Source organism: Emys orbicularis, chromosome 13, assembly GCF_028017835.1.
Source record: "Emys orbicularis isolate rEmyOrb1 chromosome 13, rEmyOrb1.hap1, whole genome shotgun sequence".
Lineage (NCBI taxonomy): Eukaryota > Metazoa > Chordata > Testudines > Emydidae > Emys > Emys orbicularis.
The window spans coordinates 1,852,774-1,869,266 of record NC_088695.1 but is presented as its reverse complement, the minus strand read 5'-3'; the positions used below and the strand labels follow the sequence as shown (position 1 = coordinate 1,869,266).

General features: G+C 45.0%; 1 protein-coding gene across 1 annotated transcript; it reads right to left on the bottom strand.

The window, feature by feature from the left end:
* Positions 1-2,377: 2,377 nt before the first annotated feature.
* On the bottom strand, positions 2,378-15,960 carry LOC135887344 (E3 ubiquitin-protein ligase TRIM15-like). The gene is made up of 7 exons (XM_065415109.1): positions 15,702-15,960; positions 13,940-14,035; positions 11,920-12,150; positions 10,152-10,174; positions 8,730-8,845; positions 7,182-7,214; positions 2,378-2,937 (listed from the first exon to the last, which is right to left on the bottom strand). Exons 1-7 carry the CDS (start codon positions 15,879-15,881, stop codon positions 2,378-2,380), a joined length of 1,239 nt encoding a protein of 412 aa, XP_065271181.1. The 5' UTR covers positions 15,882-15,960.
* Positions 15,961-16,493: the final 533 nt, after the last annotated feature.

Here is a 16,493-nt window from a genome sequence, read left to right as displayed (position 1 = left end):
GGCTCGTCTCTAATTCCCTTGATCTTCCTTTTTTCAGATAGGCAAACATAGTGCCTTTCTCCAGTCCTCTGGGACCTAACCAGTCCTCCATACATTCTGGAAGATACTTGCTAATGGTTCCAAGATGGCTTCAGCTGGTTCCTATGGCGAAAATTCTTCAGGACCCACTGTGACGGGTTGGATCACAGAAACACCCTTGGGAACTGCCAACTGATGAGCCAAGAATACTTCTGCCTCTGCTTTCCCTGCCAGCCGGGGAATCCAGCACCCTATCTTGTTGATTCAGACACACCAGTCTGCTCCAACACAGACCCAGGGTCTGAACCACGTGCCCCAAAGCTGCAGACTTAGCTGAAAACAGCTCACAGAAGTGTTCCTGTCTTTAACACTCAGATGCCCAACTCCCAGTGGGGTTCAAACCCTAAAGAAATCTGTTTTACCCTGTATAAAGCGTATACAGGGTAAACTCATAAATTGTTCGCTCTCTATAACACTGATAGAGAGATATGCACAGCTCTTCCCCCTCCCCCCCCACAGGTATTAACACATACTCTGGGTTAATTAATAAGTAAAAAGTGATTTTATTAAATACAGAAAGTAGGATTTAAGTGGTTCCAAGTAATAGCAGACAGAACAAAGTGAATTACCAAGTAAAATAAAATAAAACACTCAACTCTAAGCCTAATGCCGTAATAAAACTGAATACAGATAAAGTCTCACCCTGAGAGATGTTTCAATAAGTTTCTTTCACAGACTGGACACCTTCCTAATCTGGGCACAATCCTTTCCCCTGGTACAGCCCTTGTTCCAGCTCAGGTGGTAGCTAGGGGATTCCTCATGATGGCTCCTCTCCTCTCTTTATTCTGTTCCCTTCTCTTATATATCTTTTGCATAAGGCAGGAATCCCTCTCTGGGTTCCCATCCCCTCTTTCTCAATGGAAAAGCACCAGGTTAAAGATGGATTCCAGGTCAGGTGACATGATCACATGTCACTGCAAGACTTCATTACCCACTTGCCAGCACACACATATACAGGAAAACTTACAAGTAAAACAGAGCCATCCGCAGTCAATTGTCCTGGTTGATGGGAGCCATCAAGATTCCAAACCACCATTAATGGCCCACACTTTGCATAGTTACAATAGGCCCTCAGAGTTATATTTCATATTTCTAGTTTCAGATACAAGAGTAATACATTTATACAAATAGGACGACCACACTCGGTAGATTATAAACTTTGTAATGATACCTTACAAGAGACCTTTTGCATGAAGCATATTTCAGTTTAATTATATTCAAACTCATTAGCATATTTTCATAAAATCATATAGAGTGCAACATCACACCCACAAACTTAGATATATTTAATTTATCTAAATATTCTTTAATCTGTTCTTTCCCTATTTTGGTCTGAGATCCTTTCCCCTTGTTGTTAATATGAAGCATCTGGTCACAATTAACCATTTTGGTGAAGACCTGAAGCAAAATAGGTATTCAGCACTGGAGCCTTCAGAAGCGGTAGCACAGGTTAGATTTTTTTCACTGAAAACTGGCTTCTCAAGGGAAATGAAAAATGTGGTGGGAAATTTTTCATTCCTTTGAAATTTTTCAGTTTTTTAATTAAACTAAACGACAAATTGTTTAAGTTTTTTAATCAAAACATGCTTTTGTGAGTCTTGGCTTCTGAAAAAGTGAGACACACTTGGAATTGTGGGTGTGTCTGCTCACTTTTCTTTCTCTCCTCTTCCTCCCCTCCCCCCCCCATTTTCCAATGGAAGGGAGAGAAAAAGCAGAGCGAAAAGTGTGGGTGGGGGGAATATAACAACCAAAGAACTGAAATGTTTTGTTAAATTTGGTTTAATTTTTTTCAGCTCAGGAAAAATTCCACAAAACTTGTCCAACAAAACAGCATGTTTTAAATTTCCTTCAATTTTTTAATGTTTAACATTAATTTGTCAGAGAAAATATTTTTCTCCTAGCTCTAAGAAATAGCACCTGCCTTGGAGCCCTCCGAAAATGCTGATTCGTATAACAGTCGTTTAATCACCAAGAAAGTGAAATCTATACCGGAACTGACAACGGTCAGCCCAAGAAGGAAACTTTATAACACAATCTGCCAATATTAGCTTTGCCATAAACACTGTCTAAGGGAACAATCGCTTCAACATCTTAATTCTTTCACGTTTGCTGGAAAAGGGATGATTCCTGCCCCCACTCCACACAGACTTGGCCTCCTAGGGGCACAGAGACCCAGCCTAGAGCCTCACACAGACCTCCACAGCCATAGAGCTACGGGTAGAGCGTCACCCCCCTTCAGCCCTGTCTATGGGGAATGGGGCGGGGGGTGGGGGAGACTGGGTGGCTGAGGTCATAGAGATTAGAGGAGCCGCACAGTAACAGCAGGCCAGAACCGGGGGCCAGTACGGCTAGCCTGGAAGAACGGCGGGACAGCCCGGAAGAACGGGCGGATTCTCTCCCCAGCAAAGGAGGCCGACGGGAAAGTGACAATTGGGTCCCCATTGCCAGCATGGAAAAACGTCACCTGCCCCCCTTCACAGTCCAGATAAACCCGGATCCTGCTGGGTGCACAGCTCGGGGACAAGGGGGTGCCCTGATCAGGGGATGTGGGAGTCCAGTACCAATCCTCACTGCACTGCACAGCCCAGATCCCCTGCTCAGGGTTAGGGCTGATATCTCCCTTCCTGCTCACAGACTCTCTGGCCACCCCCACATCATAGACTCCCCTCCCCTCCACCTCCACCTCCCAGTAATGTCTGCCTGAGGTGAATCCCTCAGAGCCCAGCAGACAGAGCACACTGTCAAATCTCTCAGGGTTGTTGGGCAGATCCTGCTCTTTGCGTTCCCATCTCACACTTTTCCGATCCGCAGACACGATGAGTTGGGGATGGGCCGTGTCTGGATCCAGAGTCACGTTCGCTGCAGAGAGAATCAGAGCGTGAGGGGCAGAGCTCAGCATCATAAGAGGCTCCCAGCAGATTACAGGGAATCCAAAGTCCCCCTGTCCCATGATGCAACTCTCCACACCCCGTCTCCTTGCAGAGCCCCCTCCCTCCTAACGATCAGCTAGCTGAGCACTAGAAAACCTGCTTTTACAGAGACCCCACTGGCCCCCCATGACTGTGTGTAGCTGCGGGGGGGGGGGGGCGAGGACACCGCACACTTACTGAACGGCTGCTCGGCTTGTGCTGGTCTATCGGGGACTTTCCAAACCCCCCACTGCTGGCCCCAGGGCTGTGCAATGGCTAATACAGTATTGCCGACTTCAAGGGATCAAATCTCATGAGATTGGCCCAACAATCATGACATTTTTTAAAAGGATTCTATTGTGGGTTTTAGGTCAGTCTCTTGATGTTTGAACTCCCCTTGCCGCTCACCAGGGTGTGCGCATACAATCATAGAATATCAGGGTTGGAAGGGACCTGAGGAGGTCATCTAGTCCAACCCCCTGCTCAAAGCAGGACCAATCCCCAACTAAATCATCCCAGCCAGGGTTTTGTCAAGCCTGACCTTATAGATTCATAGATTCTAGGACTGGAAGGACCTCGAGAGGTCATCGAGTCCAGTCCCCTGCCCTCATGGCAGGACCAAATACTGTCTAGACCATCCCTAATAGACATTTATCTAACCTAGTCTTAAATATCTCCAGAGATGGAGATTCCACAACCTCCCTAGGCAATTTATTCCAGTGTTTAACCACCCTGACAGTTAGGAACTTTTTCCTAATGTCCAACCTAAACCTCCCTTGCTGCAGTTTAAGCTCATTGCTTCTTGTTCTATCCTTAGAGGCTAAGGTGAACAAGTTTTCTCCCTCCTCCTTATGACACCCTTTTAGATACCTGAAAACTGCTATCATGTCCCCTCTCAGTCTTCTCTTTTCCAAACTAAACAACCCCAATTCTTTCAGCCTTCCTTCATAGGTCATGTTCTCAAGACCTTTAATCATTCTTGTTGCTCTTCTCTGGACCCTCTCCAATTTCTCTACATCTTTCTTGAAATGTGGTGCCCAGAACTGGACATAATATTGTAGTTGAGGCCTAACCAGCGCAGAGTAGAGTGGAAGAATGACTTCTCGTGTCTTGCTCACAACACACCTGTTAATGCATCCCAGAATCCCATTTGCTTTTTTTGCAACAGCATCACACTGTTGACTCATATTTAGCTTGTGGTCCACTATAACCTCTAGATCCCTTTCTGCCATACTCCTTCCTAGACAGTCTCTTCCCATTCTGTGAGTGTGAAACTGATTGTTCCTTCCTAAGTGGAGCACTTTGCATTTGTCTGTGTTAAACTTCATCCTGTTTACCTCAGACCATTTCTCCATTTTGAATTATGACCCTGTCCTCCAAAGCAGTTGCAATCCCTCCCAGTTTGGTATCATCTGCAAACTTAATAAGCGTACCTTCTATGCCAATATCTAAGTTGTTGATGAAGATATTGAACAGAGCTGGTCCCAAAACAGACCCCTGCGGAACCCCACTTGTTATACCTTTCCAGCAGGATTGGGAACCATTAATGACTCTCTGAGTACGGTTATTCAGCCAGTTATGCACCCACCTTATAGTAGCCCCATCTAAGTTGTATTTGTCTAGTTTATCAATAAGAATATCATGCGAGACTGTATCAAATGCCTTACTAAAGTCTAGGTATACCACATCCACCGCTTCTCCCTTATCCCCAAGACTCGTTATCCTATCAAAGAAAACTATCAGATTGGTTTGACATGATTTGTTCTTTACAAATCAATGCTGGCTATTCCCTATCACCTTACCACCTTCCAAGTGTTTGCAGATGATTTCCTTAATTACTTGCTCCATTATCTTCCCTGGCACAGAAGTTAAACTAACTGGTCTGTAGTTTCCTGGGTTGTTTTTATTTCCCTTTTTATAGATAGGCACTATATTTGCCCTTTTCAAGTCTTCTGGAATCTCTCCAGTATTCCATGATTTTCCAAAGATAATAGCTAGAGGCTCAGATACCTCCTCTATTAGCTCCTTGAGTATTCTAGGATGCATTTCATCAGGCCCTGGTGACTTGCAGGCATCTAACTTTTCTAAGTGATTTTTAACTTATTCTTTTTTTATTTTATCTTCTAAACCTACCCCCTTCCCATTAGCATTCACTGTGTTAGGCATTCCTTCAGACTTCTCAGTGAAGACCAAAACAAAGAAGTCATTAAGCATCTCTGCCATTTCCAAGTTTCCCGTTACTGTTCCTCCCTCCTCACTGAGCAGTGGGCCTACCCTGTCCTTGGTCTTCCTCTTGCTTTTAATGTATTGATAAAAAGTTTTCTTGTTTCCCTTTATTCCTCTAGCTAGTTTGAGCTCATTTTCTGCCTTTGTCTTTCTAATCTTCCCCTGCATTCCTGTGTTGTTTGCCTATATTCATCCTTTGTAATCTGTCCTAGTTTCCATTTTTTATATGATTCCTTTTTATTTTTTAGATCATGCAAGATCTCGTGGTTAAACCAAGTTGGTCTTTTGCCACATTTTCTATATTTCCTACCCAGCGGTAGGAAATAACCTCTAAAGAAGGAGATTCAACCACTTCCCTCAGTAACCCATTCCAGTGCTTCATCACCAACCTAGTGAAATAGTTTTTCCTAATATCCAACCTAAACCTCCCCCACTGCAACTTAAGACCATTGCTCCTTGTTCTGTCATCTGCTACCACTGAGAACAGCTGAGCTCCATCCTCTTTGGAACCCCCTTTCAGGTAGTTGAAAACAGATATCAAATCCCCCCTCATTCTTCTCTTCTGGAGACTAAACAATCCCAGTTCCCTCAGCCTCTCCTCGTAAGTCATGTGCTCCAGCCCCCTAATCATTTTTATTGCCCTCTGCTTGACTCTTTCCAATTTTTCCACATCCTTCTTGTAGTGTGGGGCTCAAAACGACACAGTACTTCAGATGAGGCCTCACCAATGTCGAATAGAGGGGAAGGATCGTGTCCCTCGATCTGCTGGCAATGCCCCTACTTATACAGACCCAAATGCCGTTAGCCTTCTTGTGACATGTGTTGCCCACTCTCCCACATGTCCTCGAGAAGGTGATTTTGGCTCCTGCTGCAGGAGCTCTCACCGCCACATCTGCTTGTCTCCAGCCCAGCAATTAATCCTGTTCCCCAGCCCCCATCAGTTCTGTCCCCATCCAACCCCCCCATGCAGTCCCCAGACCCCATCATCACCACCCCATCAGTTCAGCACCCCTATCCCACTGCCCTCTGTTCACCCTCCCAACACTCACCCTATCTGCTCAGAACTCACCATCAATACAGCCCCCGCAGCGCATCAGCCCCCCACTCACTTCAGGCCCCCTGGGGTCCCCAATCCATAATAAAGCCCTCCCAGCCTCACCTCTGCTCCTTCTAGGGTTCTTCACCCTCCCTAGGCTTGGGGGCTACAGTGGGGTCCCCTCTCCCACTTCCCAGGCTGGCAGGGGAGCAGCCGCACTGGGGTGGCTGAAAGTGGGCACTCCAGCCACGCCCAGGGCAACGGACAGGATTTCTAAGTAAAATTAAGCCTCATTTTTAGAACTCTCAAATGTTGGGATTTTTTTTCAGCCACAGCTCTATCTCGAGATCATGAGTGAGGCTTAATTTTACTCAGAAATCGCATCTCTCATGATTAATTGGTGAGAGTTGGCATGTCTGCTACTAGGTGATGTCTACCTAACCCCTTTGGACATTTTAAACATTTTTTCTTTTGACTTATAAAGTAGAGAGAAAACAGAAATGTCTATTTTTGTATGTTGAATTTTCCCATTCTTCATTGTACCACTTGTGCATTTGCTAATAATAATAATATTGCCAGGGGATGTGATGTATGTGCATAAAGAGTTCTGAGAATGAGGTGAGATGTTCCTCTCTGATTTTCCAAAAGGCTCATTTTGAAACTCTTAGATCTCTGTGGATATCCACTGTTCACCCCCTCTCCTGCACCACAGCCCATCTGGTTACCCCAACCACTAGTTACAAATTCTAAATTCTAATAGAGAAAAGAATCGACTTTTCTGTTTTTAGGAAAGATCTGGGTAGCCACCAGTAATATGTTGCTCAGCTCCTGTCAAATGCAAAATTGAAACAAAACGTGAACTATGGGGCTGCCAATGAGCCACCATAATTCATATGAAAGTTTTCACTCCCCCTTTCATAAGAGAAATTTACCTTTGTCCAACCGCTGTCTAGACGACAATGAGTCTAGAGGAAGAAATGGGTGAAAAAGACGAAATGTCAGGTTGTCGTGTTTAGGGATATATTCACATTATTAATGTTCTAACACAAAAGCAAAATGAAAAGAAAACAAACTTTATGAAGTTCTAGTTAAGGAGGTTAAGTGCAATTCAGACCAGCACAAACCATTACACACCTCACTAAAAAATAACCACAAACATTAAAAACTAAGGACATGACCTAAGGTTACATGACAGACCCAGAGATGTTTTACCAGCAATTCAACACCTGTGGCTGGCCCATGACAGCCGACTTGTGCTCGCAGGGCTGGGGCAATGGGGCTGTTTAATTGAGGTGTAGATGCTCGGGCTTGGGCAGAGGCCTGGGACCCTGTGACGGGAGAGAGTCGCAGAGCCCAGGCTCCAGCCCGAGCCCGAACCTCGTGAGCCGGAGTCAGCGCACACGGGTCAGCCACAGGTGTTTAATGGTTGTGTAGACAAATCCTCTGTAACCAACACATAATTCACAGACAGACCAATACACAGAAACATTTTCACTGATTAGCATTCAATCAACTTTAAATCTGACCCTGTTCCACTAGTACTTAGTAAAACTTCTCATCCTTCCTGACAGCCCTGGTGGTCTCATTATCTCCAGCTCAGGAGGATAAAAGGTGGAGAATCTCTAAAGCAGGGTTGGGGAACCTATGGCCCATGGGCCAGATCCGGCCTGTTGCTAAATTTTGTCTGGCCTGTAGCGCCACCACCCCTTCCCGCCATGGGAATGAAGCCGGAAGTGCCAACTCACCCCGGCGGGTTCCCATCTGCTGGCCCAGCACCTGGGGCTCTGCTCCCGCCCCCAGCTGTGGTCCCAGCCTCAGGCCCCTTACCCCTGTCTGCATCCCACCTCCCCTTCCTGGAGCAACGGCCCAGTCTTGGCCCCAGCTCTGGGGAGATGGGGCACAGACAGGGGTAAGGGAGGTGCCAGGTAAAAAATTTGGTTACCATTGGCTTTCAGCACCCCCACTGTAAAAATTGATCCAGTGCCACTTCCTCTGTACTCCCCGTGGGGCTGGAGCCATGAGCGCCGGCTCAGCCTGCTGCGGGGGGAAGCCCCGAGCCTCCAAGCCCCCTCTCTGTCCCCGTGTGGGTGAGTGGCCCAAGATTGATTTTTTTGTGTGGGTCAATGGCCCATGATAGAAAAAAGGTTCCTCACCCCTGTTCCAAAGCAAGAGAGGGACTATGATGACATAGGAGGCCTTGCAGACAAAAAAAATCCAAAGAAACATACTTCAAAAACAGTTAATTCAAGCTAAGGTTAACGTTAATAGCTGCTAAGAAAGGAAAAACCCGAGGGAGTCCGAATTTAGGCCCCTAACCCAGTGTGTATGTGCTGTATTGAGATCTGAGTAGGGAATTCATAGGTTCCAAATGATTAGTTGACTATCTCCATCCACAATCATTGTCCCTAAGAGATTTCCCCAGCTCTGTCAATTATCAGTGTAATATATGTGAGAAAATTCCCCAGGTGACTGTTTATTACCTTTGAATTTCTTCATTATTGTCTCCAGAGATGCATTTATTTGAAAAGATTCCCAGATTCTCCATTTCAGTTCAGAAGAAAAGGCCACTGGGTTCTGAAACTTCTCCCTCTCGCATCTGAAGAACAACCCAGTGTTACTCGTTGTGGAGTTCGTTCATGTTTGTGTTTTACTAACATGTCTTTTATTCTAGTGAATGGTTGTAGCTCAGCAGACCCTGGAGGATTAAAGTCTCTGTTGCCCCAGGAATAGGTCCAATCCCAGCTTGGACACTACAAGCTTCCCCTTCATTCTGGTGAGACCGATACTGGAAAACTGCCTCCAGTCCTGGTGCCCCCATTTTAAAACGGACATTGAGAAAGTGGAGCCGGTGCAGAGAAGACCCACAAAACTGATGTGAGGGCTGGTAGAAATGCCTCGCACTGAGAGACCCCTGGCACTTGAGTGTGGGGTATAAATACCGCCATGGGGAGAACAGACTTGGTACTAAAGGGCTCCTCAGTTTAGCAAACAAAGGCACAACAAGGACCAACTGCTGGAAGCTGAAGCCAGAGAAATTCCAATGGGAAATCAGACAGACATTGTTAACAGTGCGGGTGCATTAACCATTAGAAGAAACTGCCAAGGGAAGTGGTGGATTCTCCATTTCTTGACAGGGGCGCCAGAACAGGGGGGCTGTGGCCCCATCACTTTTAAAAGTGGGAGAGCTCTGCTCTGCCTTTGTACGTGCCTTAAAGGCAAGTGATGGGGGGAGGAGGGAAGAGGACTGAGCAGGGGTGGGGTCTCGGGGGAAGAGGCGGAGCAGGGGTGGGGCCACGGTTTGGGCATTGGTGGCCACCCCCCACTTCTAGGGAGCTTCAAGCGTCACTGTCTGTTGATGTCTTTAGCTCTAGACTGAATGAGTTTCTGGAAGGTGCTTTAGTCAATACAAGCTAGGATTTAGTCAAATACAAGTTATTGGGCTGAATACAGGAATAACTGGGTGAAATTTAAGGACCTGTGATACATAGGCACCGACTCTGTGGGTAGAGAGTGCTCACTGCATAATAAAAAACAATTAATAACAGCTCATTGAATAGTCATCAGATGGCCCTGACTTTCCATCCCTACCAACCTAGGTGGAGTTTGGAGTCTATGACCTAGAAATGAGAGACCCATTCTCCATCCCCAATCTTCTGAGGTCTCCGTTCCACCAGCTACACTATAAATTGATACCCTGTCTATAGGTATATAACTCTTTTCTGAGGCTGCTCTATTCTGGAGTCTAGTCAAAATGACAACAGCCCCAAGATTAGATTTAACGGAGGAAGATTAGGAACCAGCCCCACACTCTGCACTGCTGGACCATGGGGAGTGATGTGTCATGTTTAAAACCCCTTCCCTGCATTGGGGAGTGAAAGGGAGAGTGAGAAGGAGCCACGTACCTGCTCAAGGTGCCTTTGATGTCCTAGAGGAGAAAGATAAAAGGAAATTCAGTCCCATCTCTTATACTAAGGATCCCTCCTGCTCTGGAGGGGACTCACTTTGTCTTCACAGTTTGAGGTTCAAAGATTAATTATTTATTATTTATTAATGCAAACAAAAAATTAAATGTGCTGCCTTTGCTCTTTTGGAGAAGTGCTCTGACTGCAGGATCTGGGCCCAGGAAGTTTGTACTAGGAGGCACACAGGCTCTTTGTGTAACGACATGTGGATAACCAGCTGGCACATGGAATCAGAGGGCTCAGTCTTGTCATGTGCCGAACAAAGATCTTCCTAACACTCACAGGTGTCCTGATTTTATAGGGACAGTCCTGATTTGGGGTCTTTTTCTTATATAGGCTCCTATTACCCCCCACCCCATCCTGATTTTTCTCTAGGGTGCTGTCTGGTCACCCTAGAGAAGATCTCCTCCTGCAGACTCAGTGGGTCCAGAGAGAGGAATGTCCCCCATGCTGTGCTGCCCCCATGGTGTAAACTCTCTCCTCACTCCCGCACAAACATTCTGAAGGCCCAGCCTGTGGGCTTCTTGACATCCACAGGAGGTGGGGCTGGGTGAGAACAATGGGTGTGGGGTACAGAGTAACACAGGGCCATTCACTATTCTAAGCCCCAGGTTCAATGCAGGAAACCTGAGGAGTGAAGAATGCTGCCCACAGCAGATACTGGCTCCAACTGAGAATCTGGCCCTAGATATCAGCTAGAGACGTCCAGGATGCTCCCTTTTATTTCTCACCTTTTTTTCTTTTTTTTGTTAGTTAGAGGCATTTTTTGAAAATAAAATCATTAGAAGGCTTTTGGAATTCTAACGACTACTTACACTTTCAGGCTACCGTAAGTAATGAACAGCTCCTATCTAACTTCAGTTCTGGCAGAAAAATCACCACAGCCTCAGACCTCATGTATCAATTTTAAGGCCAATATTTTCCCTTTTTGTGATAGGTAGGAAAAGTGGCAAAATCAGGCTTTAAATGGAATCTTAGCTTCAATTTTAGCTATTTCCATAATTAAAGGCTGGTTCCATCTTTAATCTTTTGGAGTTAGCATTTGGAACACAGGAAATGCCAGACTGGCTCAGACCGGAGATCCATCTCATACTATTCTGTCTCCAAAGATGGACAGTGCCAGATGCTTCAGAGGAAGGTGTAAGATGATCTGCCTCCTACATTCTCATCCTTCTCTCTAACAGTTAGCAACTGCCTGAAGCAATGAAGTATGAGGTTTAATATCACTCTGCATATTCTTGTTATCCATATAAATATCTGATCACTTTTTGAGTTTTGCTAAGTGCTTTGTCTCAATGGTGGTAATCAGTTCCACAGTTACGTGATGTGTGAAAACACAGTGTGTGAAAAAGTGTTTCTTTGCATCAGTTTTGAATTTGTCACTTTCTAATTTTATTGACTCTCCCTTTGTTCTTGCATTAGGAGACAGGGAGAATAGAGTTTGGAATTTGCCATTTTTGGAGTTTTCTCCCACTAGAATTCAAAAGAAGAATTTCTTTTCATTTAGGCTCGATCCAATGCTCCTTGTACTCAAGAAGTATATTTCAATTGACTTTAATAGGCAATTTATTAAGCCCTTAAGGAAAAATAATGTATATATTAGCAATACTGTATGTTCTGACCATTCAGTCCTACCCTCCAAGAGTGAAGAGTTCGGAGACTTTCTTGCCCTGTGAAAGGTTCTGGGGTGTTTCTAACAGCATCTCACCTCCAGGAATTCCCTCGCTGGCTGCTGGCACTTCTGCTCCATCTCATTGATCAGGGAACTGAAAGAAGATATTTCCTCAGATAATTTGGCAACATATTCATCCTTCCTCTTTTCAATTTCCTGATTCAGCTCTTCCAACTGGGCCAGGCGGAGTTGCTCTTGTTCCTCCAAAAACTGGCGCAGTTGCTGAAATTCAGACACAATCTTCTGCTTCTCAGTTTCTAGTTGTTTCTGAAATGACGAGATACAAACAGGAAAAGCACAGGTCAAGGACAAGACTACGGAGTGAGTCATGGGACAGTTTATAAAGCCATGGGACATTTTATGCACGTGGCAGCATGTCACTGCGACCCCACAGAATTTAACTTCTGACATTTTATGGAGAACATACTCTATGCTCACTAGACAGAAGATTTTCCAATAGATTTTCAAGAGTCCTGACTGGTGTTTAGAATATGCATTTTTCTTGCATAATTCAGATAATCTGTGATCAGTGGCTTCTAGAAAACCAGATCCTTCTAATAACAGGAAGCACAGCAGGTGTGGGATTCAGAACGGGACTGGCAAGGATTATCTTAGTAGAGGAAACAGCAGAACCCAAACTAAGAAGCACTAGACTTGGACTGGGGAACACAATCTGTCCACAAAATACATAGAGACATAAAGGGCATTTTAAAAAAATGTACTAAAATTTGAGCTCCATCATTTGCTCTCATGAATTCTGAAAACAGTTTTGGATACATAAAATTTGGCCCACCGTAAATCTTGGATTTTCAGCCACACAGGGACCTTGAGCACAAATTGGGCTGCTGGGAAGACCCCTTTTTGCACATGCAAGTCTGAGTTTGCAGGTTGCTTAGGAATGAGCGCATGTGAACTGGAGAGAAGTCCATCAATTCATGCTGTTTCTGGAGCACTCTCTGGCCCCTGATACCCTGGGAGCCAGGAAATCAGACCAGATCTGGAACCCAGATCGTCTCCATGGCAATGTCTAGCAGCGATACCATTAAGGGCCTGTTCCAAAGCTCACTGAACTGACCCGGAGTCTTTCCAATGACGTCCTTGTGCTTTGTCTTAGGCACTAAGTGACCAGCCTCCTCCTCTGGGGAGCAGATTCCTAGAGCAGCTGCACGGATTGGCCAGCTGTGGTTATCTCTGCTGAAAGTGAAACTGGCCAAAAAATTACAGGGTGGGGGAATTTGCAAAAATAATTGAAATTTCAATGTTGTTTCCATTTCTCAGTTTTCAAAATGGAACTTCTTTTATTTGTTTGAAAAATATCTTGAAATGACTTTTGAAAAATCTCACATTTTTCTTTCTCCCTTTTCCCAAAATGAAACAAAATAATGTTCATTTCCCCCCATTTTTCTGTTTAGTACTTCCTCTCTGTACCTCTTCAAAAGATCTCCCAGTTTTGAAAAAGTGGCAAAGGGAAAAGGAAAAACTAAGGGGAAAAAACCTGGAAATTATTCATTTTAGTGCACTCAGTAGAAAAAAGGAGAAAAAGAGAAAGAAAGAGATAAAAAAACAAACATACGAAAGTGTTAAAATTTTTCAGCTTTTTAAAAGCAAAATGAAAATTACAGTTTGAAATGACACAAAAATGTTTATTTCATTTTGAAATTTCCTCAAAAAATTGAAAATTTTCTTGCAAGTGACTTTTTCCCATGAAACAAGTTATTTTCTACTAAATCCCTTTTATCTGCGGAAAAGTTTTTTGGTTGAAAATTTTTAACCAGTTTAGTTGAAAGACTGAAGGAGAAACTACTGTTAAGTCAACAAATTATGCTTGAATGATCAGTGAAATCTTTGGATTATTAAAACTCTTTCTTTAATGCTGCATTTTCCTGCTTACTCTCAATTAAAGCAGAACAGTTTTTCTTTACAATGAGAATAAAGAAGTGATCATCTTTCACGGCTGAGAACGTGTTACTCACTGTTCCTCTGATGACACTCAGACTAAGCCGTGTGTTGATAATGTCCCTGTGCACATTTGCGTCTGAGTAATAACGGCACCTACCTGCAGTTCATGGCTTTTATTTTCCCCACTCAATTTAAATGACAGAATCACTTCTTTCTCTTTCTTCAAAATCTCCAAACGGCTCCGGATCTGGTCCTAACAAAAGAAAAACTGGTTTAGTTTTGGTTGTTTTTGGAGGATTTCCTCCCATTTATTTAATTTGCAAGAATATCAAATACATAATAAAATGGGTGAGTGCTCTAACCCCATGACTATACAGTCATTCTCATGCGTGCGGTCTCTCTCTCTCTGGCCCAAATGACTCTTTATCCCCAGTGGAATAGCTTCTCCAGGGGAGAGGGAGGGAGCCCCACATCACAAGAGCCCATGGTTAGGGCACTCCCCTGAGAGATGGCAGATCCCTGTTCGAATCTCTTCTCCTCATCAGGTGGAGGAGGGACTTGAACCAGTGTTTCCTACTTCCCAGCTGAGTACCCTAACCCCTGGGCTCACAGTCAGGAGGGAGGCTGCCTCTGCGTGTACCAGCTTGTGGGGCCTGATCTGGCAGGTCTGCGCAGAGGCCACCTGCCAGGTTGGGCCCCACACTCTACCTAGGCAGCCGAACGCCTGTCTTCCTCCAGACTGTGAATGGCTCTAGGGCTTAGGTGGGAAATAGGCGCCCGGATGCCCAGAGGGAGGCAGCACTGCAGTGTGCAGGCCTAGAAATATAGGGATGGTGTAAAAGCCAGAATGAGCCAGAAAGGCCCAGACCAACATTTCAGTCAATAAATTGTTGCAAAAACTAGGCGGTGCTTTTACAGACAGTTAAGAGCAATATTTTAGTAATGAGAACAGACTCATAACACATTGTACTCCTGGGGGAATTCTGCGCCACTGCGCAATGCAGAATTTTGCAGAAATTAATGTTGGACACGAAAATTTCCTTTCCCCCCCACAGAAATGGGCTGTAGAGATGTTGGCCGCCACTAGGGGCTGCTGGACTTGGCAGAGCCCAGCTCACAAATAGAGACAGTGTCAGGGGGAGGGAAGTGGAGTGTTCCCAGCAGCTGTTGCAGTTCCCAGCTCGCCCCGAGGGAAGGAAGGAGGCAGCAGGAAGCAGGAAACTCTGTGCAAGCTGAGACCCAGCTTCAGGCTGTTTCTCCTTCTGGATCCCTGGGCTCTGGAAAGGTCGGGTCTGTGAGTGTCTGGGCCAGGGAATGCTTCACGCTGGGCTGTGGGGGGAGGAGTTAGAGAAGCAGGAACTGGGTTGTTGTAGGGGTTTCTTAAACTCTCTACTCCTGGGGGAAGTTTTTTGTGTCTGTATTGTTCCAGACATACGTGCTGATAGGTATTTTGAAATAAGTTACAAAAATAATTGAAATTGGCGTGATTGTATAGTGTTATTTTGACAAATAAAATTTGCAGAATTTTAAAAGATCGTGCACAGAATTTTAAATTTTTTGGTGCAGAATTCCCCCCGGAGTATCATTGTCATTAACTCATTTTGGCTCAAAAGCATTTTGAAACACCAAAAAAAACCAAAAATCCTAGAGACCCTGAGGACAATATTTTACCACTGATAACTGATTACTAGCATGCTGTTATTAACCCGTTCCAGCCCAGAGCCAGTTTTTGAAGGCTAATAGGAAACAGGCAATTCAGAACTGATTTTTCTGCGTCCTTATTGGTGTTAAAAATGGTTTTGGGCTGGAACAGGTTAATACCAGTGTGTAACCGTATCCACTGGTTTTTGCCATAATTTTTTTTATTAAAATGCCATTCTTGGTCATTCCAGTTTTTACACCGTCCCGTGATTTCTTACCTTGTAATCCTCGGCAGCCTCCTCTATGGGAACCACTGGGTGTTCTTTGTTATCTCCGGACAGATGGCAAACCAAACAAATGGGTGTTTGTTCCACTTGACAGAAGACATCTAAAGCCCTCTGGTGTTTTTCACACACTGTCCCAACTTCTGGTTCTTTTGTTGACTCCAGTGTAAGCATTCTGGAAGCTTCTACGATATTCCTCAGCTGTCTGTTTGGTTTGAAGTTTCTCTGGGCAAAGGTTTCTCTGCACTCAGGACAGGGGAAGTTTGTACTCAATGCCTCCCAGCACCGAGTGATGCAGGCCTGGCAGAAATGGTGCCCACAGTCTAGAGACACTGGATCTTTAAAATAATCCAGACACACCGAACAAGTCACTTCACCTAGGAGCTGTTGTGCTGGATTCGCAGCAGCCCTGGCTGGTTCTGCAGAGAAGAGAGGAATTTAGATTCCTTTTATTGTTCTCGGAAAGGGGCTGGTTCTGAACTTTGCACAGCAAACAGGCGTTTCCTATGTAAACATTGTCTCATGTTACTCTTGGGAGGCTGGAAACTGCTTCTGGTCTGAGTTAGCCCCTGGAGGAAGCACCAGGACAGACTGTGGAGTGGCAGCACCTGACGCTGTTGATCCCTGCAATGGTGCAGCACGTCCACGCTGCAGAACAGTTGATTGAAAAACAGCACCTGACACACCCACACCCAGCTCCATACAGCGTTTCTTCCCGCCATCGCTGGGTCACTGTGTTGTGGGACTCCAGAGGTACCTACAGCCAGGACCAGATTAACTTTTTGT